We start from the raw sequence: 25,412 nt of genomic DNA, 5'->3' as shown, positions 1-25,412 counted from the left end.
GAGCCAGTCTACTTTTTGGAAGAAAAAAGCAGGAGGGAGGATCAGAGCGCGGGACCAACGGGGAATAATTTCTGAAGTCTTTCTTTAGCAGTGTTGGCTTCGCCGTGGGGCATTGGAAAGGGCCTCGTAATCATGAAACAACGCTGGCTTGAATCCATTCCAGCTGATAATTCCATCACAGAAAGCATTTGAGGATTAGATTAATCGACTTTAATTAAACGTCTTTTTAGTTAGGAGCATCGTGGTGGCTTCGTGTCAGTCTGTGATAACAGATAATTAATTTCCAGTGATGATGCTGCCAGTTCTTTATGTTCTCTACAGTCTTATGACAGGGTTGGCCAAACTTGCTTAACATAAGAGCCACACAGAATAAATGTTAGATGTTTGAGAGCCGCAAGACATGAACACAAGAGGAAGGAAGGAAGGAAGGAAGGAAGGAAGGAAGGAAGGAAGGAAGGAAGGAAGGAAGGAAAAATAGATTGCAGAAGGGAGAGGTGGAAAGAAAGCAACTTTAACTTTCAATGTGTTCTCCAAGCCAGCTGATGGGACGATGGGGGTTTGAGAGCCGCACAATATGTGTGAAAGAGCCACATGTGGCTCCTGAGCCACAGTTTGGCCACCCTTGGTCTATGATGAGTATGGGTAATGGGATACAAGTTGTGAATAACCTTGAATTTTTACTAGCATTCTGAAACCTATGTGCATTCTTTGGAGCAAGTCAGTCTATCAGTGGCTGGGAGGCAGGATAGGAAGGAGGCCTTTCTCTCCATGCCCTGTTTCTTGGACCTCTAGAATAGTTGGTTGGCCACTATGTGAGATGGGGATGCAGGACTAGATGGACGACTGCTCTAATCCAGCAGGGCTCTTTTTATGTTCTTATGGTCAGAAGCTTTCCCTTCACTTAACCACTACACCAAACCTTTCCATGCACTTAACATCGTGTTCCAGGGGTGGAATTCTAGCAGGAGCTCTTTTGCATATTAGGCCACACCCCTTATGTAGCCAATCCTCCCAAGAGCTTATAGGGCTCTTCTTGCGGGGCTTACTGTAAGCTCTTGGAGGACTGGCTACATCAGGGGTGTGTGGCCTAATATGCAAAGGAGCTCCTGCTAGAATTCCACCCCTGTCATGTTCAGAATCCTAATGCAGGAGAAGAGTAACTTGAATAATATTGAACAACGTTTGAGTCGAGTGGCACCTTTAAAACCAACAAAGTGTTATTCAAGGTATAAGCTTTCCTGTGCATGCACTCTTCTTTGTTCTGCTGCTTCAGACCAACATGGCTACCGACCTGAATGAATAACATTGCTTTAATCGCCTTTTTAAAATTCAAGGATCAGATGTTTTCTGTTGTTCTCCGACTCTGAAAATTTCCAGTGATGTTAAAATTAAAAGTTTCTCTTTTCTTTTTTTCTTCCTGTTTAAGCATACAAGAACCTAAACCGGCCGGGCCTGGACCATCTGTTATGCAGAACAGGCAAGGCTACTGCAGCTGTTGCCACGTACACTACAGTAACCTTGAGCAGGTATGAGAGCCGGACTTATCCTCGTTGTCCCATTATGGGAAAGTATTTTCTGTGATGCGTAGAAGGGCTTGATTCGTTTCAAATGTACAAGGATGGGTGGGGAAGCTTAAAAATAAGGAATAGGACAGCTTACAGCAGGGGTGGCCAAACTGCAGCTCAGGAGCCCCATGTGGCTCTTTCACACATGTTGTGTGCAAAGTTCCCTCTAAGCTGTGGAGTCTTGTGAGCAAGAATTCTACTTTGTGAGCTACTGGCATTAAAGTTGTGAGGTAGTGGCATTAAAGTTGTGAGCGACTGCATCAATTAGTGTGCTCTAGGGGCATTTTTCCTGAGCTGAGACAAAAATGTGTGAGCTGGAGGCTAAAAAATTGTGAGCTAGCTCACACTAACTCAGCTTAGAGGGAACACTAGTTGTGTGGCTCTCAAAGCCCCCCCATTGTCCACCAGAATCCCTCTTGTATTTGTGTGTTCTAATGGAGGCCATTTTAGTTTTACATAACTTCATAAGTTTGAATCGAATCAGTTATAAAACCAAACTTCTCTTTCCTTCTTTTCCTCCCAGCATGTATACAGTTCCCAGCACAGGCTCTTTGCCACTTACTGTAGGAATCGCTTGGGTACCGCTAGTTTGATGGAACGTTTTCTACAAGATGTGCTGCAGCATCATCCCTCAAGATACCATGACAACAGGTAAAGATCTAGCTTGTGGCTTATCTGGCTGTTCTGTATGTGCTGTGTAGAATGTTGCAATAAAAGCGCTGCAAACTCAGTATTTTTCTTCCCCAGGTATCTTTAATTTAAATTTAGTTTAATTTGCGATTTATATCCCTGCACCTTGCATCTGCTGGAATGGCCTTGGGTCAGCCATAGCTCTGGCAGAGGTTGTCCCTGAAAGGGCAGCTTCTGGGAGAGCTCTCTCAGCCCCACCCAACTCACAGGGTGTTTGTTGTGGGGGAGGAAAAGGAGATTGTGAGCCGCTCTGAGATTCGGAGTGGAGGGTGGGATATAAATCCAATATCATCATAGGGTTGCAAAGTCCAATTCAAGAAATATCTGGGGACTTTGGGGGTGGAGCCAGGAGACTTTGGTGGTGGAGCCAGGACACATTGGGATGGAGCCAAGATCAAGGCTGTGAGAAGCATAATTGAACTCCAAAGGGAGTTCTGGCCATCACATTTAAAGGGATGGCACACCTTTTCAATTCCTTCCTTCCATAGGAAATAAGGATAGGGGCACCTTCTTTTGGAGCTCATAGAATTGGACCCCCTGGTCCAATCCTTTTGAAACTTGGGGAGTATTTTGGGGAGAGGCACTACATGCTATACTGAAAATTTGGTGCCTCTACCCCAAAAAACAGCCCCCCCCAGAGCCCCAGATACCCACGGATCAATTCTCCATGATTTTCTATGGGAATAAATCTCCATAGGGAATAATAGAGTTCCCAGCAGACATTTCCCTCCCCTCCCCCCGCTTTCTGATGACCCTGAAGCGGGGGGAGTGTCTCCAAACTGGGGGATCCCCTGCCCCCACCTGGGGATTGGCAACCCTATATCATCATCATCCCACCCTATCCCACAAGGCGGGCTCAGGGCGGCTTACAGCATTGAGAGCATTACAATAACAATAAATAAAGCATATCAACAAAATTAAACTGTCTCATAAATATAAAACATAGAGATTAAAACAAAGAACCATAGTTCAGAAGGTTGGCACAGCCTGAGACCACAATTCAAGCAGTTGGTACAGTTTCAGCTAATTGGCACGGCTTTGGCACAACTTCAGATAATTGACACCACTTAGAACTGTATCTGGAGAGGGAAAGTTTACTTGGAATACACTTTGAGACTCAGGTTTCAAAGAGAAAGACTGCATATGACGGGGGGATTGAGTTAATATTTTTTGCACTTGTTACCAGGGTGGATCAAAACCAGGTTTTTAAAAAATCAGGTTCTTAAAATCAGATTTAAAAAAAAAATCAATTACTGGCTTGGATCCCAGTGAACACTTCTGCTAATGGGAGGATTTCTGTCACCGCAGCATAACTTTCTGACTCCTCCTCCTTCCCACTGCAGGCTCAGATTATCACCAAACGTGCTGTTCCTGGGGATGGAGAACCAGGAGGAGGGGGCAGTTGGAGGTCAGCTCTGTGTGTGTGTGTGGAATCCATGAAAATTCACACACACACCAGTGTTCCCTCTAAGCTGAGTTAGTGTGTGCTAGCTCACAGATTTTTAGCCTCCAGCTCACACATTTTTGTCTTCGTTCAGGAAGGATGACCCCAGAGCACAATAATTGGTGCAGGAGCTCACAGCTTTAATGCCAGTAGCACACAACTTGAGAAGAAGAATTGCAGATTTATACACCGCCCTTCTCTCTGAATAAGAGACTCAGAGTGGCTCACAATCTCCTCTATCTTCTTCCCCCACAACAGACACCCTGTGTGAGGTGGGTGGGACTGAGAGGGCTCTCACAGGAGCTGCCCTTTTCTAATTTTCAAAATGAAATAAGTCTCTGTGCAAGTCATGTTAAATCAAGGGGGCATGGCTCGATGGAAGAGCCTCTGCTTGGCTTGCAGGAGGTCCCAGGTTCAATTCCTGGTATCTCCAGTTAAAACGACCAGGTAGCGGGTGATGGGAAAGACTTCTGCCCAAGTCCCTGGAGAGCTGCTGCTGGTCTGAGCAGACAATACTGACCCTGATGGACCAATTCAGTAGAAGGCAGCTTCATGTTTCAATATAAGGCAGCTCCATATCTGTTTACCCATAATCTCTTAATAGTAAATCAGTAGCTGGTTCCCTGTCACTTGCTGAGTTAAAAGCTACTTTTTGATATGAAGGAAGACCCTCTGCTTATTTCTGACATGCTTATTTCTGACATGTTTTTCTATATTATGTAACTTCTCTGTCTTGGTCCAGCTAGAGAGCCAGTATGCTGTAGTGCAGGGGTGGCCAAACTGTGGCTCAGGAGCCACATGTGGCTCTTTCACACATATTGTGTGGCTCTCGAAGCCCCCACTGCCCCAATGACCAGCTAGGAGAAGGCATTTATCTCTTTAAATCACTTCTCCAAGGGAAGCCACCTGGTGGCTTGGAGAATGCATTTAAAAGTTAAAATGGTCCCCCCCCCCATTTTTCCCTCCCTCCCCCTTCCCCATCTATTTTCCTTCCTTCCTTCCTTCCTTCCTTCCTTCCTTCCTTCCTTCCTTCCTTCCTTCCTTCCTTCCTTCCTTCCTTCCTTCCTTCCTTCCTTCCTTCCTTCCTTCCTTCCTTCCTTCCTTCCTGTGGCTCTTACATTAAGCAAGTGTGACCACCCCGGTGTAGTGGTTAAACTGTTGGACTAGGGTTGAATTGCAATTACAAAATAAAATGTAATTTAAAAAAACAACAACTATGAAACATCAAGCAGTTTCAAATGAACCTTGCACAGTTCTCAGGCTAAAAGCAGAGTATTAAAATGACACAGTCACCCTTAATGAAACCCTGGGTAAAACAAAATGTTTGGGCGTAGCACATAAAAAAGAGTGGTATTTCTTGTGTATGCAAAAAATTTCAGGGGTGGGGGGACAAGTGTTTAAACCATACGTGTTTGCCAGTGATGTTCTGACGGAAGTTACTCCCCTGGAACTGGCAGAAGTGTTTATCCAGGCCCCTCAAACTTTCTACAGCAGTTGCTCCTTTTTGCTGATTTGCTGTTACTCATTTCACACTGGGAAATTAGCTGGGAGTGGGGAAGGGAAAGGAGGAAAACTTCCGCTTCAGTCTGTGAATAAAAAATGAACATGGGAGCAGGGAAGATAAATCCAGCTTGACGGCCATTACTGTTTTGATGGCTTGCCTGTTAGAGTTAATAAAGCCTGAAAATAAAAAGCCTAGCCTTGAGAACTCAGGAGGCCGTGGCACAGATGAACCTCTGGTTTATGGAAACTTCATGATGCATTGCGTGGGCTTCTAGCTAACATTCCTAACATACTGCTGTCTGACACAGAGTAATAATTTTTAAAAAAATTGTTTAATAAATCACGTTGTACTGTTTTCTAAAATTTGCAGGGTTGAAATCAGATTATCTCTAAATTATATGTACCCTTCTAGATGATGTAAACGCTCTGTCTGGTTCTACGTTTGGGGGTTTTAAATGATGAACGGGAAACAATATATTTTGAATCCACCTTGCTTTACTGCAGAGTCTTTGGTTATGTGATTTCATTTACCAGTAGTGGTGGAAATTGCCATCAAGTCACATCTGACTTATGGTGACCTTGTAGGGCAGGGGTGTCAAACATGCAGCCCAGGAGCCAAATCAGGCCCTCAGAGGGCTCCTATCAGGCCCCTGAGCAACTGGCTGTCATCTGCTTCCTTCTCCCTCTCTCTTGCTTCCTTCTGCATCACAGCTTGCTCTGCTAGGCTTGCTCAATTGCACAGGAGCTACAGAGCAAAACCTCTATTTCCTCCATTGGCTGAGGCTCTTCCCCCTCCTGATCCCCTGGGGAAGGAAGGAAAGAGCCAGAGCTTCCTTTGCTCAGTTCCCTGGATTGCGTGGGAGAGATACAAAGAAAGCACCTTTAAGACCAGCAAGTGATAATGTTTTAAGCATGTTTTATTTTATTTTATTTTTAAATCTTTAATTGTCTTTGTCTGTGTCCTTTATAAAGGTTATGTTTCTGCGATTTTATGATACCCATGGTCCGGCCCAACAAGGTCTCATTTATGTCAGATCCGGCCCTCATAGCACATGACTTCGACACTCCCGTTGTAGGGTTTTCAAGGCAAGAGACGGTCAGAGAGAAATTTGCCATTGGCAGCCTCTACTTCACGACCCGGGACTTCCTTGGCCATCTCCCATCCCAATACTGACCAACCCAACCCTGCTTAATCTCTGAGATCTGACAAGATCAGGCTAGCTAATTTCTTTCACAGGGTTAATTTCATTCACTATAACCAACAAATCGAGTATGAAACTTATGATGTAAATTGTATGTTGTCACACAGCCAGGCCTAGCAGGGCCTTCTACTGGCTGCCACCACTCTGGTGAGGGTCTGTATGGAGGGCCCAGAGCACTCAACCACCCCTGTATTTTCCTTATTAATAGATAGCTCCTAATTGTGACCAAGGAGATGTGAGGACCCAAGAAGTATAACAACAGTTTATTTACAGTGTTCAAATAATAAGTGGGCAAAACAGTGAAATATATCTACAGTAAAGGTTGGTGAAAATAAACAAAAGCCCTGATGCATTTAACTAAACTGTCCCTACTCTACTAACCAACACTCACCCCTTGCCTTGGATGAGGGAGCTTTCCCCTGTTTCAAGCCCTCCAGGCTACAGACTGCCCCCCCCCCCCCCCGCTCCCAACACAGCCTTCCAGGGAAAGAAAAACCCCTGCCTGGGATTGGCCTTTTTATGTTCTCCTCCCAGGCCCCACCCCTCCCTGGGCCAGTTTCCCTCCAAAACCTTGCCACCCAATCAGAGGGACAGAAGGGATCCTGGGAAATGTTGGCTCTTTTGTAACTCCTAGGCAGGTTTCTCGGGGCCTGCAGGCCTCACTAGGCCCAGGATCATGACATATGGTAAGCAAAATCTGCTCGCCCCAAAGCAGCTGACGTCTCTCGTAGTCTGTTTCCACAATGCCTGTTGCACTCGTACAAGAAACCAGAGCCATAATTCTGATGCACCGGAGTTGGAGATATAACTGGAGGCGTTCTTTTGTGTGCCTGGCTAATCGGAATCAGTTTGGGGTTCAGGACCACTGCTCTGATGTGGGTTAATGTTAGGGTTAGTGTGTCTTGCGTCCTGGATTAACAAGAGAAGGGTTTCCAACACACATGTAATTTTAATGTTATTTATTCTGTTGTTCACTTCTGCTAGCACAAAAGGCTTTACTTCTGTAGAAGAGGGGGTGGGGTTTGGTTGTTTTTACTTGCAGCTTGCTGTTTCACAAAGGGGGAAAAAACCCTCTGTGTTATTCAGAGAATTATTTTTGTGTGAGCAAAAGCCCCGTGGTGCAGAGTGGTAAAGCTGCAGTGCTGCAGTACTGCAGTCCTAAGCTCTGCTCACGACCTGAGTTCAATCCCAGCGGAAGTTGGGTTCAAGTAGCCAACCTGAGGTTGACTCAGCCTCCCATCCTTCTGAGATCGGTAAAATGAGTACCCAGCTTGCTGCGGGGAGGAAAGTGTAGATGACTGGGGAAGGCGATGGCAAACCACCCCGTAAAAAGTCTGCCATGAAAACGTTGTGAAAGCAACGTCACCCCAGAGTTGGAAACGTCTGGTGCTTGCACAGGGACTACCTTTACTTTTACTTTGAGCAAGGCATAGAGCAAGGCACTTTGAACATGGTTTTGCATATTTAGATTGCAATTATGTAATGAAATGATATGGTTAAGTAATGGTATTTCAGAGCTGGAAATGGTTAATGCTCACAACAGATGTTCACAGTTGGACAAAGATTGTGCCATGGATCGGGCCACCCATTACCATGGTGATCTTTCCTTCACTGGAGGTCTAAACTGCAACCCTAGTCCAAGAACTCTACTGCCAGGTCTGTGCCATCATGTTTTCCCCACCTTTGCCATGTACCTGCCAGAGTGGTGTAGTGGCGAAAAGCAGTGGACTCCAAACTAGAGAACTGGGTTTGATTCCCCACTCCTTCACATGAAGCCTGCTGGGTGGCCTCGGGCCAGTCACAGTTCTCTCATTACTCTCTCAGTCCCACCCACCTCACAAAGTACCAGTTGTGGGGAGAGGAAGGGCATATTGCTTCAAGCCTCCATAAGTCAGAGAAAAGCGAGGTATAAAAACCAACTCTTCTTCCACTTACAGGATATGGTGTATAGATTTGTTGTTGTTTTTGCTGTCAAATCACAGCTAACTTACAGTGTAGTGGTTAAACGTGTGGACTCTTATCTGGGAAAACTGGGTTTGATTCCCGACTCCTCCACTTGCAGCTACTGGAATGGCCTTGGGCTAGCTATAGCTATTTCAGGAGTTGTCCTTGAAAGGACAGCTTCTGAAAGAGCTCTCTCAGCCCCACCTACCTCACAGGGTGTTTGTTGTGGGGTGGGAAGGTCAAGGAGATTGTGAACTACTCTGAGACTCTTGAGTGGAGGGCAGAATATAAATCCAGTGTCGTCGTCTTATCTGGGAGAACTGTGTTTGATTCCCCACTCCTCCACTTGCAGCTGCTGGAATGGCCTTGGGTTAGCCATAGCTATTTCAGGAGTTGTCCTTGAAAGGGCAGCTTCTGAAAGAGCTCTCTCAGCCCCACCTACCTCACAGGGTGTTTGTTGTGGGGTAGGAAGGTCAAGGAGATTGTGAACCACTCTGAGACTCTTGAGTGACGGATGGAATATAAATCCAGTGTCATCTTATCTGGGAGAACTGGGTTTCGTTCCCCACTCCTCCACTTGCAGCCACTGGAATCGGCTTGGGTCAGCCATAGCTCTCACCAGGGGTCGTTTTGTAGAAAAATAGGTGGCGGAACTCATCCAGGGTTTGTTACATAGCTGCACCTACTATTCAATGGGCAAGGAGGAGGGGGAACCCTCAGAAAGGTTCAGGAGCTGCGCTTCTGTGAGCTTTTGCTGAATTCAAAGCCTGGCTCTCACAGAGCTATCTTTGAAAGACCAGCTTCTGGGAGAGCTCTCTCAGCCCCATCCGCCTCACAGGGTGTCTGTTGTGGGGGAGGAAGGTCAAGGAGATTGTTAACCGCTCTGAAACTCTGAGAGTGGAGCGGGCTATTAATCCAACGTCATCACCAATATCAGCATCGACCCCTTTAGGGTTTTCAGGGCAAGAGACACTCAAAGGTGGTTTGCCGTTGCCTACTTCCAGCTCATGAACCTGGTATTCCTTGGTGATCTCCCATCAAAATACTAGCCAAGGTTGACTCTGCTTAGCATCTTGGGCTGTCTAGGTCAGGGCCAGTGTGTGGTTGGCGGCCTGCGTTTGGCAGGCCTGGTTTTAGAGGCCAGTTTAGACCTGATAACAAACCAAACGAGTCCCATTCTTGTGCAGTGGGACAACGTGAAGGACGTTTCTCACTCATCCGTTTTTGTTCTGTTTTCTGGCTTTTGAAGCCTGCCCCGAAAGCAAAATCTTATTTGGGCCTCAGCTCTGAGGTCACCATCGCCGCTTCTTGAACCGCCAACTCCCGGAGCGAAATAAACACCTGACTATTCTGGGTTAGCTATAATCACATCCCTCACATGTGGCAGCCGCAAACTGAGGAGTAGGTCACTCTTAATGAGCACAGACAAAAATAGTATTTTGCTCTGGTAGCTGATATATTATTTATAAAAGTTAGCAGAGAGCATTTTATTTACTTGTGTTTTATACATTACCCTTTTATGTTATATGCTGTATTGATGGTAGGGGGAGGAGGTTTGCAGAGACTGATGTTTCATGCCACCAAAGGCCTCCGTTTTGAAAAGACAGTGCATCAGTTCTTAAGGCTATAGAATCCAGCTGGAACACACAATGCAATTTTTGGAATTTCATAAATGGCCGATCATTCTGTTCTCTCTGCGGCTTTCAAAGGCTTGAGAGATCGTTGGGGGTGGAATTCTAGCAGGAGCTCCTTTGTATATTACGCCACCCCGATGTAGCCAATCCTCCAAGAGCTTACAAGGCTCTTCTTTTTTAAGCTCTTAGAGGATTGGCTACATTAGGGGTGCATGGCCTAATATGCAAAGAAGCTCCTGCTGGAATTCCACCCCTGCTGTATCCTATCAGCTTCTAGAAGAGTTGGTTTTTATACCTTGCTTTTCTCTGCCTTATGGAGGCTCAAAGCAGCTTATGATCATATGCCCTTCCTCTCCCCTCAACTGGTACCTTGTGAGGTGGGTGGGACTGAGAGAGTTCTGAGAGAACTGTGACTGGCCCAAGGTCACCTGGCTGGCTTCATGTGAAAGAGCAGGGAATCAAACCTGATTCTCCAGTTTAGAGTCCTATGCCCTTCACCACTATACCACGCCGGCAGGTTCGTGGCAAAGGTGCTCCTGCTAGAATTCCACCCCCGGAGATTGCAATGCGTTGGGTCCATTGAGAGGCTGCAGCTGCAATCCTAAGAACGTTATTTTTTCTGGGAGTAAGCCCTCCGGGCCCTGACCTGGATAGCCCAGGCTAGCCCGACCTGGTCAGAGCTCAGAAGCTAAGCAGGGCTGACTGTGCTTAGTGTTTGGATGGGACCGTGGGAGACCTCCTTGAAATACTGGGGCCAGGACGCAGAGGCAGGCAGCAAGCCACCTCTCTGGATGTCCTTGCCTCTCTGCCCCACTAGGGGTCGCCAGAAGTCAGCCATGACTTCCAGGCACGGGCTCACATACACACACAAAAATACAAAGAGAGAGAGAGGGAAGAAGCAGCTAAGCAGGGTCAGCCTCAGCCAGTATCCAGATTGGAGAGCACCAAGGGAACCCAGGGTCATTACCCAGGAGCATAAGAGCATAAGAGAAGCCATGTTGTATCAGGCCAATGGCCCATCCAGTCCAATCTCTTGTGGCAGACAGTGGCCAAAAAACCCAGGTGCCATCAGGAGGTCCATCAGTGGGGCCAGGACACTAGAAGCCCTCCCACTGTTGCCCTTCCCAAGCACCAAGAATACAGAGCATCACTGCCCCAGACAGAGAATTCCAATGATAAGCTGTGGCTAACAGCCACAGATGGACCTCTGCTCCATATGCTTATCCAATCCCCTCTTGAAGCTGTCTATGCTAGACCTGGTTCTCTACAGGATTCTGGCCTATTTTTATTTAGGAGATTTTTATGCTACCTTTCCAGAATTGAGTTCTATTTGGCTATAAGTAAAATAATAAGCAGGCAATGGACAAACCACCTCCCAAGATCTCTTGCCTTGAGAAGCCTACAGGGTGGCCATAAGTCAGCTGTGACTTGACGGCAAAACAAAGAGTCAAAAACAACAAGACCCCTGCAGGGCCATTAATACTAAAAGCAAAAGTAGTTAAAGCCATTTCCCTGAGGGAGTTGAATTCCAGGCAGGTTCCATCCTCTGCACGGAGGCAGGTTCTGGCTCTCGCTTAATGCACCCACACAGTCACGAGCCCTCTGTAGACCTTTCTGTTTAACTCTGGAAGCATTTCAGGGCTGCCATATATATATATACACACACACACACACACACACACACACAAACACACACACAGTACATCACAGAAGTGAGTACACCCCCTCACATTTTGTAAATAATTAAGTATATCTTTTCATGTGACAACACTGAAGAAATGACACTTGGTTACAATGTAAAGTACTGAGTCTACAGCTTGTATAACAGTGTATAACAATGTGCTGTCCCCTCAAAATTACAAAACACACAGCCATTAATGTCTAAACTGCTGGCAACAAAAGTGAGTACACCCCTAAGTGATAATGTCCAAATGGGGCCCAAAGTATCAATATTTTGTGTGGCCACCATTATTTTCCAGCACTGCCTTAACCCTCTTGGGCATAGAGTTCACTTAAGCTTCACAGGTTGCCACTGGAGTCCTCTTCCACTCCTCCATGATGACGTCACATAGCTGGTGGATGTTAATGGCCACGCAAATAAGCTGTGGCTAATAGCCACTGATGGACCTCTGCTCCATATGCTTATCCAATCCCCTCTTGAAGCTGTCTATGCTAGACCTGATTCTCTACAGGATTCTGGCCTACTTTTATTTAGGAGATTTTTACGCTACCTTTCCAGAATTGGGTTCAGTTTGGCTACAAGTAAAATAATAAGTTGTTGATATAAAAGAAACAAACCTTCAGAAGAAGAAAAAGAAGGTATTGGATTTATATCCCGCCCTCCTCTGTGAATCTCAGAGGTCGTTTTCGCACTCACCTTAATTAGCAGCGACGACCCTCTTCACCGCGCAGGATCTGCGCGGATTTCGCACTAATTGCCGCGGAGCACCCAGAAGAGCCGGAAAGTCCCGGTGCTTTTGCGGCGCAAACGGAAACTGGTTTTTGGCGGTTTCCGTTTGCGCCGCAAAAGCGCCGGGACTTTCCGGCTCTTCTGGGTGCTCCGCGGCAATTAGTGCGAAATCTGCGCAGATCCTGTGCGGTGAAGAGGGTCGTCGCTGCTGATTAAGGTGAGTGCGAAAACGACCAGAGTCTCAGAGCGGCTCACAATCTCTTTTATCTTCCTCCCCCACAACAGACACCCTGTGAGGTGGGTGGGGCTGAGAGAGCTCTCCCAGAAGCTGCCCTTTCAAGGACAACTCCCAGGAGAGCTAAGGCTGACCCAAGGCCATTCCAGCAGGTGCAAGTGGAGGAGTGGGGAATCAAATCCGGTTCTCCCAGACAAGAGTCCACGCACTTAACCACTACACCAAACTGGCTCTCAAGGCTGCAGTTGAGGCTCCTCTGCTAGAACTCCGCATTGTTTCCACAAATCCTGGGGCAATTGAGTACCAGCCCAGCGCACAGGCTCCTCCTCCAGTCAGCAGGGGGCAGCAGGCTTGTGCTGAGGTAGCTTTTTTTTTTTTTTTTTTTAATAAAAATTTTTATTGTTATGTATTCCACCACCAATCCACCTCTGTGAGAGTCCCAGGCCATAGATACATTATAATAATCCATAAATTTATAACTATTAACATTCCGTCCAAATACAACTCCGTCACTCTATTTAAACATCTTATCCATTCATTTTCTTATTAACCAACCAATCGTCTTAAATTGTTTAAACTTTTCCAAATATCTCACCATCTTCCTAAACCATCCCTCCTCCTGTTCCCTAACCTTTAATCCATTCATTCTTCGTATCTTCATCGTTAAATACTCCAAAATAATTATACTATTCATTCTATCCCTCCAGTGATTAATTGTCAATTCCTCAGCTTCTTTCCAATTCCTTGCTATCACTTGTCTTGCTGCTACTAACATCAAATTAATCCATTTACTATCCTCTTTTGATCTTAATCCCACACCATCCAAATTAATAATTGCCATTGCTTTGGATATACTTATTTTCCATCCCATAATCTTTGTCATCTCTATGCCAACCTGCATCCAGAATTTTTTCACTAAGGGACAATCCCACCACATGTGACTGAAAGTTCCAATTTCTCCACATTTCCTCCAATAATTTTTACTCCCTGATTTAGAAATATAATACATCTTAATGGGTGTATAATACCATTTCTGTATCATCTTCAATCCCTGCTCCTGCACTAACCTAGATGTTGTAACAAAGGGAGGTAATCTAAACATCCTCTCCCAATCTTCATCTAAAATTTTATCTCCAATATCTGTTTCCCAATGTTCCTTCAAAAATTCTCTCGGGGATTTCCCTGTACCTAATAAAATCTTATACAATTTTGAAACTATTTTTGACTTATCTTCTCTATACTCTTTCACCAATTTTTCAAAGGGAGTATTAATTCTTTTACCAATATTTTTAAGTTCTTCCTCCTTCAGCAATGAGGAGATTTGACTTTTTAACAACCAATTAATATTATTCAAAATATTATACTCCTCTTTCTTCACCCCATCAGTACCCCAAACCTCTTTCAATTCTTGAATCGTAATCCTCTTCAGTTTATCTCCTACTTCCTTTGACAGTGATCCCCTTAATGGAGCAAATTTATCATAGTACCACATTTTAATAATAGATGATATCTCCGGAGCGAGTTCTATCTTCCACTTCTCCCATACCCTACTGGGCCCTATAAAAGTTGATAATTTATCACCTATCTTCTTCCTCCTTTTCGTTCTATCAAATAAACTTTCCTTTCCTCCTACTACCTCTAAATTTTCCTTTTCTATCCCGTTCAGCTCTTCTCCTAACTCTCCCTCCAACCAAATCATTAAGTGCCTTAATTGATATGCATCATAATAATAAATTATATTGGGAATCCCCCATCCCCCATCTTTAATACCATAATATCTATACCTATTGGCTGTCCTTGGTTTCTTTGATGCAAAAACAAATCTATCTATATCTCCTTGCCATCTCTTCAGTACGTATTCTGGTATATGCCAAGGCAATACATAAAATAAATAAGTCAACCTAGGAACTAGAAACATTTTAACCATGGCATTCCTTGTACTAATTGACTCCTTCCTCTTCCTCCAGTCTCTCATTTTAACTTGAATTCCACTCCAGATTTTTTTATAATTATACTCAAATATTTTTTTAATATTCCTAGGAATATTAACCCCTAAATATTTCACCATTTTATTTGCTATGGGAATACCCAAAATTTTTGAAGCTGCTAATTGTAACCCTGGTTTTACATTAACACACATCATTGAAGATTTTGAAAAATTCACTTTTAACCCTGACACTTCCTCAAATTCCTGTAGTATCTTTTTTAAAGGTGCCACTGCGGGCTCCACATCCTTAATTGTCACCATCATGTCATCTGCATACATTGTTAAGAGATTCCCATCTATTTTCCCTTTCCCTGGAACTTCAAAGCCTATAATTCTTTTATCCTTTTTTAATTTATTCACTAACGGTTCCAATGCTAAAATAAATAACATAGGGGATAAAGGGCATCCCTGCTTCGTACCACTCAATACCTGAACATATCCCTCTACTGAACCACCAACTCCTATCAACGCCTTAGATTTAGAATATATTGCCTCAATCATATTTTGAAATTTCTCCCCAAACCTATACTTTTGAAATATAGTCTTCATGTATGTCCAATCCACAGAATCAAAGGCCTTATAAATATCCAACGCCAAAAGCGTAAGCGGCAAATCCTTATTTTTAGCTAAATAAACCATACCCATCACCTTCCTAACTGCCTCTACTAAATATTTTTGAGGCATAAACCCAAATTGCTCTTTCCCTATCAATTGTGCAATACATTTTTTGAGTCTCATTGCCATAACCTTTGCAAATATTCGATAATCCATATTGGTGATTGAAATTGGCCTATATGAATCCCTTAAAGTCTGATCTTTCCCAGGTTTCGGAATTAACACCAATCTCGACTCCAACCATGTAGGCGGTGTAGGAGATCCATCCAAAATTCCTTGAAACAATTCAGTCACATGAGGCACCAATATATCCTTAAAATGCTTATAAAATACCGCATTAAAACCATCCAGTCCGGGTGCAGATTGCATATTCATAGAATCTATAGCCATCTTAACTTCTTCTTCCGTTATATCCTTATCTAATTCTTTCCTACTATCTTCACTTAATTCTAAAAATTCCAACCCCTCACAGAATTTTTCTATATCTTCCTTTTTAATCCCTTTGTTTGCATACAATTTGTTATAGAATTCTATAAAATTCTCCAGTATCATTTTAGGTTCAGTTTCCAAAAACCCTATATCGTTCCTGATTGCCTTAATATTTTTCCTAACCTGAAAATTCTTAATTTTATTTGCTAAAATTCTTCCTCCTTTCCCTTCAAACTCATAATACTTCTGTCTGTTATACCATAATTTTAACGTAGTCCTATTAACATCCAATACATTCAACTCTTCCCTTTTCCTAATTACTTGTTCTTTATCCTCCTTCTTCTTAGATTTCCTAAATTTCTCCTCCAATACTCTAACTTCTTCTTCTACTTCTTTAATTTTCCTATCTTTACCCTTCTTCAATCTCACCAAATTCTGTATACACACACCTCTAATAGTGGCTTTCATTGCTTCCCATACTATTGTTAATGAAGTATCTGATTTCCTATTCTCTTCAAAATATCTTTCCATTGCATTTTTAATGTTACACTTACTTTCTTCATCTGCCACTAACCATGGATTAAACTTCCAATTATACGATCTATTACAATGACCTATTTGCAAAAAGGCTGAAACAGGGGCATGATCAGTAATCTTAATCATCCCGATCTCCATATCTTTTACCCAATTCCTCATTTCTTGAGAGACTAAGATTCCATCTAATCTTGAGTAAGTTCCATGCACGGCAGAGTAAAAAGAATATACATCATCATTAGGAAACATTTCCATCCATGATTCTAGCAGACCAAATTTCCCGCACATTCTTTTAAATTTCTCCGCCTTCCTTTTTTTAACATTACCTTTCCCCTGCAAGTTAATATTAAAATCCCCCCCTATTATTTTAGTATAGGGTGAAAATTTTTCAAACTTCTGCAAAAATCTATACAATACATTCAACTGATGCACATTAGGGAGATACAAAGAAGCTAAAGCCACCGGCTCTCCCTCCAAATGACCCTGTACAAAAATAAACCTTCCATCCTTATCTCTCATTACTTTATCTGCAACAAAATCTATTTTAGAATTAAATACTATTCCCACCCCTCTGCTCTTTGAGGAGCCTGGAGCAATAAATTTCTTACCTTTCCCAAATCCAGGGAAATTCATCTCTCTTTCCCCCCCATTATATACCTCCTGCAAGAACAGCACATCTGCTTTTAACTCTTGAATATATCTCCCAACTCTTGCCCGTTTCACTGGATTTCCTAGCCCTCTAACATTAAGAGTTGTACATATAACATTAACATTTTTTATCATATTATACCTAACCATAGCTCTTCCCCATATCTCTTCTGTTCTCTACCAGCCTGGAATTCTAAACCCCAATCACCCTTAACCAACCCCACCTGATGTTGCTTATCTACCCTCCACCTACCCTCCATTACCAATTCTACCCATCCAAGAAAAATGCAATATGCCAATGCTCGTGGCATATTTCTTGTATAAAGAATTCTACCCAATATGCATTCACTCACCTTCTTACTCCATTCATACTCCACCCATTCACCCCTTAGGTCCCAATTATCCATCCATACCCCAATCACACCATCCAAACATACCAACATCATCCCAATCAGCCACCATCTACACATCTTCTTCCCAATCCTACCACTAAACACATCAGACATCCAGCTACCACTAACATCCATATTGGGGGGGGGGGGGGGGAGAAAAAAGACATCTCTCCCACACTGTAAACTCAAAAAGAGCAACAGCAGCAATTAAAAAAAAAACACCAAAAAAACTGTTCATGTTGAGCTATTCCGGTCCTTCTATCTTCTTTCCTTCTTCCTTAATCCATCTTCCCTCAATCATTTCTTAGTCTTAGTCCTTTCCCTGAAGTCCCAAGTCTTTTTTTCCTCCTTTTTCTTCTTCTTCTGTTTCTGAGTGTTCCCCATTTGCTCTTCCAAACTATTTTCCCCTTCTGAGTCCCAGTCAGGGGAATGCTTGTAATCCTTAGGCAGCTGCAGTCCCACACGTTTAAATAGCTCCTCCATCTGCTTCTGATCTTCTGCAAACAGCTCTACTCCTTCATGCACCATTTTCAGAGCAAAGGGTGCCATTCTCCAGCTGTATTTCATTCCTTTATCCTGCAGCACCTTGGTAAACACTCTTAACTTTTTCTTCCTGTTGATTGTTTCCTGTGATAAATCTTCAAAAGCCAACACTTTTTTATCATTATACAGTAACTTATCTTGCCTATCCAAGGCCTTCATGCCTTTAAGCACCTGCTCCTTTAATGTATATTTTCCAAAACACATTATCACATCTCTCGGCCACCTCCACTCAGCTGTCTGCTTCCCAACTCGATGAATACGATCCAAATCTTCCCTTGAAATTCCTAAGTCTGGGAGCATTTCAGCCATCCATTTAATCACATTATCCATGTCCTCCGTTTCTGGAATATTTTTCAACCGCAAATTTGACCTTCTGGCCCGATTTTCCAAGTCCATCAGTTTATCTTTAAGGTATTTATTTTGCTTTTCCAACTGTCTGGACTGTTTTTGCAACAAGTTAATTTTCTTCTCATTTAGCTGCGCCATTTCCCATGCACTATTCACAGTCTCTGCCATGGCTTCAACGGCCTCAGCTAAATTAGTTATTTTTTCATCCACAATCTTTGATACTGCCTTAATAATGCTATTCTTGGCAGCTTCCACAGCCCTCTTAACTTCTAATTGAAAGTCTTTTGGTTTCATTACCTTATCTTCACTTTCAACTTCTGAGTCCGAGGTCGCCATTGCCGTTTCTCTCAGCACCAATTAGTTTTAACTTTAGCCTATGGCCAACTTCCAGACTCCCACTTCACAACTATCACCGACTTATTTTAAAGTCTTCAAGGCTTTGTTATTTTTATCACCAGAAGAAGGAATACTTAATTCCCTTTAGCATTCTACCGGGAGCTCAAACAAAACACGTCTTCCTCTCAGCTGAGCATGCCACGCCCCCCCTTGTGCTGAGGTAGCTGAGAGGAGACACAGGGCCAGGTAAGCAGCTCAGGTGCCACCCTTGGAACCAGAATAAACCCAGTTCTCTACAGGATTGACTTAGAGGAAAAGAGGAAGCTTGGATTTAGCTGACAAAAAAATCCAGGGAATAGGTATGAAGTATTGCAGTACACAGGGATGAATGAAGAGCTGCAGAGCTTAGGAGTCTTTTGGGGTAGGTCTTATTGGAGGACAGATAAGAGGAGAAGAAAAAGATTGGATTTATACCCTGACCTTCACCTGGAGTCTAGAATCTTCTTCCCTTCCTTTCCCCACAACAGACACCCTGAGAGAGCTTGGAGAGAACTGCCCTTGAGAGAACAGCTCCGAGAGAACCGTGGCTTGCCCAAGGTTGCCCAGCTGGCATCATGTGGAGGAGTGGAGAATCAAACCTGGTTCTCCCAGATTAGTGTCCACGCTCTTATCCACTACACCAAACTGGCTCCCAAAATTAATCTCAAAAAATTTAGGAATTATATACATTCATATTTCTTTCATAGGAAGGTCAATTAAATAGAGATTGGTGTTCAGACCTGAAGTTGGATCCAGACTAAATTTTCCAGGGGTGGAATGGAATTACTGCTAGCCACTGAACTCCACAAAATGCTGCTCCTGAAGGATTGGGGGGGGGGGGGCTGAGGAGTGACATGAGGGTGTCTGCAGTGGGAAAGGGGAAAGCAGAAATTGTCTAGATCTAACCCCTTGTGCATAAAACTGCACTCTTTGGTACAGTCCTGTGGTTGTTTGTTTAATGCCTTCCGCGGTCTGTTATGCGAAGATTCCGAGCTATAATGGGTTTATATGCATGCGTCTAAATTCAGCTTATTTCTTCTCTCCTTGCTTTCTTTGAATTTGGGGCAGTGTACAAATCTGTCCAGATCGTTTGTCTCTTTTCTTATGTACTAGAAAGGGCCCGGCAGGTATGCTTTGTCTCTTCTGAACGAGAGTACGCTGCGATGGGCGCAGGCAAAACCGTTAGCTGCATGGTTACCGTCAGCTTTTCCTGCAGCAAAATCACCTCAAGTTCCAACAATCTGCAGCTGGTTATCCAAGGTTTGGGACATTCTCATACTAGAAAAAAATACCAGATCATATCCAACATTCAAACTCAGACAATGATATCTCAAAATTCACAGAGAAATGGTTTCCTTTTATTGAGTTCATTACAGCAAATGATATTCAACCACACAAACCAGAATATCTTGATCTTCTCTACTTATAAGTTTTTAACATTTTTCTTTTTGTTTCTTTTCCTTTCACTAGTACTTTTTATTTCTCTCTTTTTCTACCTTCCTTTTCTTTTACCGTGCTAGTCGTGGATCGCACCTAATAGTAATTACTCAATAGTAATTTTTGGAATAATCTGTAATAGTTTGCATAAAAATTATTTAGGCAGTTAAGAATTCTTCGCAATGCTTCCTTAATAGTTTAATGATAATATGGGTTCAATTTGATTGATTGTATTTTGATGCAGGAATTATTGCCTTTACTTTCATCTTGTTTTCATCTTGATCTCTCTCCTTGGATAGAAAATGGTTTACATATCTAGACACATCTATATAACTTAAAATTCTTACTAGATATTTTATTGTATGTATGTAGGTATCTATGCTTGTTTATAACCTGATTCCATAAGATTAATTAATTGTATATGAATATTAATATTGATATTAACTTGTATATTTTCAAAATTCAATAAAATATATAAATGAAAAAGCTTTTCCTGCAGCAAAATGCAACAGAGCGCTTTGCTGTAACTAAAGCCGTCAGGGTAAAGGCCAGCGTTCTTTCCTTTATTTGTGCCGTCCCCAAAGATCCTCCCCGCCCCTCCCCCCCAGTGCTTTGGTAGCTCGAAAGAGCGTTAATCACCATGGTAGAGATTCTTGGCACTTGAAACAGTTCTGGGAATACTGCTGCAGTCTCTACTGTGCAGCAGGATTTTAACGCTTCCCTCCCTTCTCTCCCCCTCTGCCATCGTAGGGTTGCATTAATGGGGTTGAACCAGAGCAGTTCTAATATCCCGTGACATTACTCCTGTGAGTTCTGGAATCGATTATAAGCTGAGCCGGTGGTCCAGCTGGACCTAGTTTTTGTTTTTAAATTATAACAATACCATTGTTGTTATTTTCTGTTTAGTGACCCTACTAGACAGGGGTGTCGAACTTATTTGTTATGAGGGCTGGATCTGACATAAATGAGACCTTGTTGGCCCAGGCCAGTGGAAGCTGGGTTCAGGTAGCTGGCTCAAGGTTGACTCAGCCTTCCATCCTTCCGAAGTCTGTAAAATGAGTACCCACCTTGCTGGGGGGAAAGTGTAGATGACTGGGGAAGGCAATGGCAAGGGAAAAGGAAAGGTCCCCTGTGCAAGCACCAGTCATTTCCGACCCTGGGGTGACGTTGCTTTCACGATGTTTTCACGGCAGACTTTTTCGGGGTGGTTTGCCATTGCCTTCTCCAGTCATCTACGCTTTCTGGCGCAGAGTGTTAAACCTGCAGTACTGCAGTCCTAAGCTCTGCTCATGACCTGAATTCGATACCAGCGGAAGCTGGTTTCAGGTAGCCGGCTTGAGGTTGACTCAGCCTTTCATCCTTCTGAGGTTGGTAAAATGAGTACCCAGCTTGCTGGGGGGAAAGCATAGAAGGCAATGGCAAACCACCCATTAAAAAAGTCTGCTGTGAAAACATCATGATGTGATGTCACCCCAGAGTCAGAAACAATTGGTGCTTGCACAGGGAACTACCTTTACTATTAGCAGTGATATAAACTTTATAAAGGACAGACAAACACAATTAAAATTAAAAATTAAAAAAACAAACCTTTAAACATGCTTAAAATGTTAGCACGCGTTGGTCTTAAAGGTGCTTTCTTTGTATTTCTCCCATGGGATCCAGGGAACTGGGCAAAGGAAGCTGTGGCTCTTTCCTTCCTCCCTGAGGGAACAGCGGAGGGAGGAGCCTCAGCCAATAGAAGGGAGAGAGGCTTGGCTCAGTAGCTCTGCTGTGTGATTGAGAGAGCCTGGGAAAACAAGCTCTACCTTCCCCCCTTCCTCTCCAAGAGAGGAGCCTCAGCCGATGGAGAAAATAGAGGTTTTGTAGCTCCTGCGTTATTGAGCAAGCCTTGCAAAGCAAGCTGTGATGTAGAAGGAAGCAAGAGAGAGGGAGACGGAAGCAGATAACAGCCAGTTGCTCAGGGGCCTGATAGGAGCCATCTGGGGGCCTGATTCAGCCCCTGGGCCGCGTATTTGACACCCCTGCTTTAGGTCTTTAATTACACATTTCTGATATTAAGTGTGTGTGCAATGCAGCATTCACCCAGAGGTTTTTTATTTTTGTCTCCTTCTCTAGACCAACTTACGATGACATGCCCCTGCCCAGCTCCTTGCTTGTTCCCAGGGACGAATCTCTTCTTTCAGTGGAAGCCTTGGAGAAAGAGGGGACAGCATGCAGGGGGGAGGAACCCAGCACTGACAGCGGATTCACCGCCGAGTCCGGCTGCCTCATTTCCCAGCGACTGCAGGAGGAACCGAAAGAGACTTCTATGCCAGCGGCATCCGTTCCAAGGATAGAAAGGGGACAAGAGCACAGTCTGGGAACTTCACAGCACACCACAGGCATCCCCAGTAGTACCAAAACCCCTCTTCAGGCAGAAGGTGTTCGGACTGAAGGTAGTAGCCATAAATCCCCATGTGCAGCCGTGAACCTCTTGTCCCATTTGTTTCCCGCCGGCCACTTCCCACCCACTCCTCCTGTAACTGCGAAAAATATTCGATGCTCAGCGATGCCAGATTTAGTTTCAAGCAGCACGTATGAGCAAACCAAGCAGGGCATTTGCAATCAGGACGGATTCCTGCACTCAAACTCCAGTCCCATTTTGTGGTCTGCCCAGTCGAGAACCGTTTCGCACGAGAGCCCCATCCACAGCCAAGGCAACTCTTTAATCTCAGGTCAGCTTCTTTGGAAACAAGACGGCTCCCAACCTCAGGATGAAACTCGGATCTCCGACGTCTGTCTCAGGGACACTCGCGACCCTGTGGGTAAAAGCAGCTCTCTCGTTTTCAGAGCTGCCCCTCAGCTAGCAGGGAAAAAAGAACGCAAGGTGAGCCAAAGGGACGAAACTTCGGTCGACGAAATCATCGAAGAGGTCATTTTGAAATATTGCTACGAAACTGCCCCCAAAGAGCTGCCTCGCAAAGACGAAGAGAGCAATTCCTGCATCAATATCCTGTCTCTTCTGGATCGCAGCAGCCTGCATGGCTCAGACATGAGCTTTGATTGTGATGCAGCCGTCCAGTCTGGGGCACCCCCACTCAAGTCAGCAGTTAAGAATCTGGAGCTTCTTAAAGAGGCTCAGGTAAATCTGCAGGACGAGGGCTACGGCACCCAGCTCAGTAGTGTCCTCCAAAGCAACTCAGTGCAGCAAGCTGTAGAAGCGGACGAGGGCGTGTCCAGCAAAGAGCCGGTTCTTCCAGATCTCCCCCATGTGCCTCCTTCCTTTGTAGGAAAGACATGGTCCCAGATCATGCGTGAAGAAGACTTGAAAATCGAAGCCCTCGTTCGGGATTTCCGGGAAGGTCGTTTCCGATGCCACTTTGATTCTGAGTCCCTGGCTAACTGTGCAAGGAGGGGAGTGAGAAAGAAAAAGCAGAAAGTCGGGAGGAGGAGTGACACCAACACAGCAAACAAAATAGAAGCCGAAACAGCTCAAGGCCTGCCGGAATTTAACGGGGTGCTGACTGCCGGCTCCGACTTCAGCAACTCCTTGGTAACTTCAGAAACACGGCCAGTTCCAGAGACGAAGAAGCCTCAGAAAAGAACTTGGCGCCTTGCCTCAAGATGCCAAGTAGTCAAGGTCAGCCACGGCACCCAGACAAGTTTGGTGCACTATCCAATCGTGAAACAGAAAATCGTTAGGAAGGGGCAGAACCCGCCAGGTCAGAAAGCTGGCCTTGTTTGGTCAGAGAACGACAAGACTCCAAACATGAAAACGAGGCTGTGCGCGCTCAAGCTTCCCGAGTCGTACACCAAAATCATGAGTCCTTTGCAGCCCCAAACTGTGGTTTATGTACTTTCCTGTCCAGAGATGAAGCCGTTCAGGAGCAAAGCTGTAGATGCCCCCCAAATGAGGAGAAGTCATCATTCTACAGATAGTAAGGAATCTGTGAGATACAAGTACAAGCAGTGTTCTATTAAATATTATGACCCATTGACTAATCGAGTCCTAAAAACACCTCCCAAAAACACAGCTGGGGAGAAGGCTAAGAAGCCTCCACATGTTCGGCAGTTATTCAGGAGTCTCAGCCTCGATGCGAACAGGAAGAAACAAGCCGACATGCAGCAGGGAGGCGTCCCCTCCAAGTTGTTCAATTCGCTCGACTTCCACAATTCATCTGCGTCTTTCGGCTTGGACCCAGTGAAGGAGAATGACACGCATTCGGGTCACAGGACAGACATGTCTTCCGTTTCCACAGAAAAACCGGAGTGTTTGGTCTGCAATAACTCAGAGAAATCCTACAAACACTTAGTCCTTTCATCCCGGCCCCCTCGCCGATCGCAGTGGGAAGATGACTTTACGCGAGCTTTGTTGAATCGAAAGGAAGTCAACCCTCCTCTGAAGTCGCTTGTGGCCGACTGTTTGGAAAAAGGCAACCCAAAGACGGCATGGCAAAGAAGAAAAGGCAATAGTAGAGAACCGGGATTTTCCAAAAAAACGTTAGGACCAGTTTTTGTCAGGCATAGAAGCAGCAGGAAGCAACCATCCAGGACTAGCACCCAACAAAGCGAGAGAAGAAAGATTTCTTCTTCTGCCTTGAAATCTTCCGCCTTGCCCATTAACAGACACCAAACAAAGAAAACTACTGTAGGTAAGCACCTTAAGAAAGAAAAACCTGACACGAACAAGCTAAAGGTGGTGAGGAAGCCCAAAAGGACATTTTTGAACACTACGGCCATCATGGGCGTTCCCGAAAAGAGGCGGAGAGCTGCTACAAGGGCATCTTTGAAAATTAAAAAATGGGAGGTGAATGGAGACACGGGTCTCCACTGCACTGTGAAATGACTGGATTCCGTCTCAGTTCTAGTAATAGACAGCTGGCCAATTAAAATGTCGTTCATCCAGGGATAGGCTGAAGAAGAAAGATGTGGGCGGGCTTATAAATCTTTTGGTGCACCAGAGCTGCAGACAGAACTAGTTCAGAACCCCCAATAAGCTAACCCATATGGTTTGTATTTCTTCATGTTGCACTTGTTCTGTTAACTGTCGAAAGCACTTAAAGGCCCTGTTTGGTTGGCCTTTTTGTGTGTCACCTCAGTGACATGTTGAATTTGAGCTGTGTATTGTTCCACCCTACTAAAGCGTTTTGCATTACGTCACAGTAGTAGATCATAGCTGCCTTGCATGGGAGACTCCAGTTTTCAAACTGGTCCTACAAAAAAAAAGCTCACCCCACGGTGGCTTGGGTACAAAGAGAGCCTTGGCTGGAGAGAAGGCATTTCCACATGTTGGAGGAGACTCACCAGATTTTTAGCCCTCCATGTCCTTTCCGTGTAAAACCTACTTTGAAGGACCCCACATGCCTCTGGAGCCAATTTTCAGGGAGCATAATGAAGACTTCATATGACGGGGAAGGGAGAAACTAATTGCTTTCCCCCCACCCCCACCCCGAAGGAGCATAAATCCTTTAGGTTTATGCAGGGGTGGAATTCTAGCA

At 44.4% G+C, this 25,412-nt stretch overlaps 1 protein-coding gene across 1 annotated transcript in view; it reads left to right on the top strand.

Annotated features, from left to right (window-relative positions):
• Positions 1-24,839, top strand: part of ZDBF2 (zinc finger DBF-type containing 2) — a 36,373-nt gene extending 11,534 nt beyond the window's left edge. Inside the window, exons 5-7 of the mRNA XM_060257124.1 lie at positions 1,427-1,526; positions 2,089-2,216; positions 22,051-24,839. Of these exons, the coding sequence (XP_060113107.1) occupies positions 1,427-1,526; positions 2,089-2,216; positions 22,051-24,760 (2,938 nt within the window). The 3' untranslated portion in view covers positions 24,761-24,839. The remainder of the gene's footprint in view (positions 1-1,426; positions 1,527-2,088; positions 2,217-22,050) is intronic.
• The last annotated feature ends 573 nt before the right edge of the window (positions 24,840-25,412 follow it).

The sequence above is a fragment of the Heteronotia binoei genome, chromosome 16, assembly GCF_032191835.1.
Source record: "Heteronotia binoei isolate CCM8104 ecotype False Entrance Well chromosome 16, APGP_CSIRO_Hbin_v1, whole genome shotgun sequence".
In the NCBI taxonomy this organism is placed as follows: domain Eukaryota; kingdom Metazoa; phylum Chordata; class Lepidosauria; order Squamata; family Gekkonidae; genus Heteronotia; species Heteronotia binoei.
The sequence above is the reverse complement of the archived record's forward strand: the minus strand, read 5'-3'. Positions and strand labels throughout refer to the sequence as shown.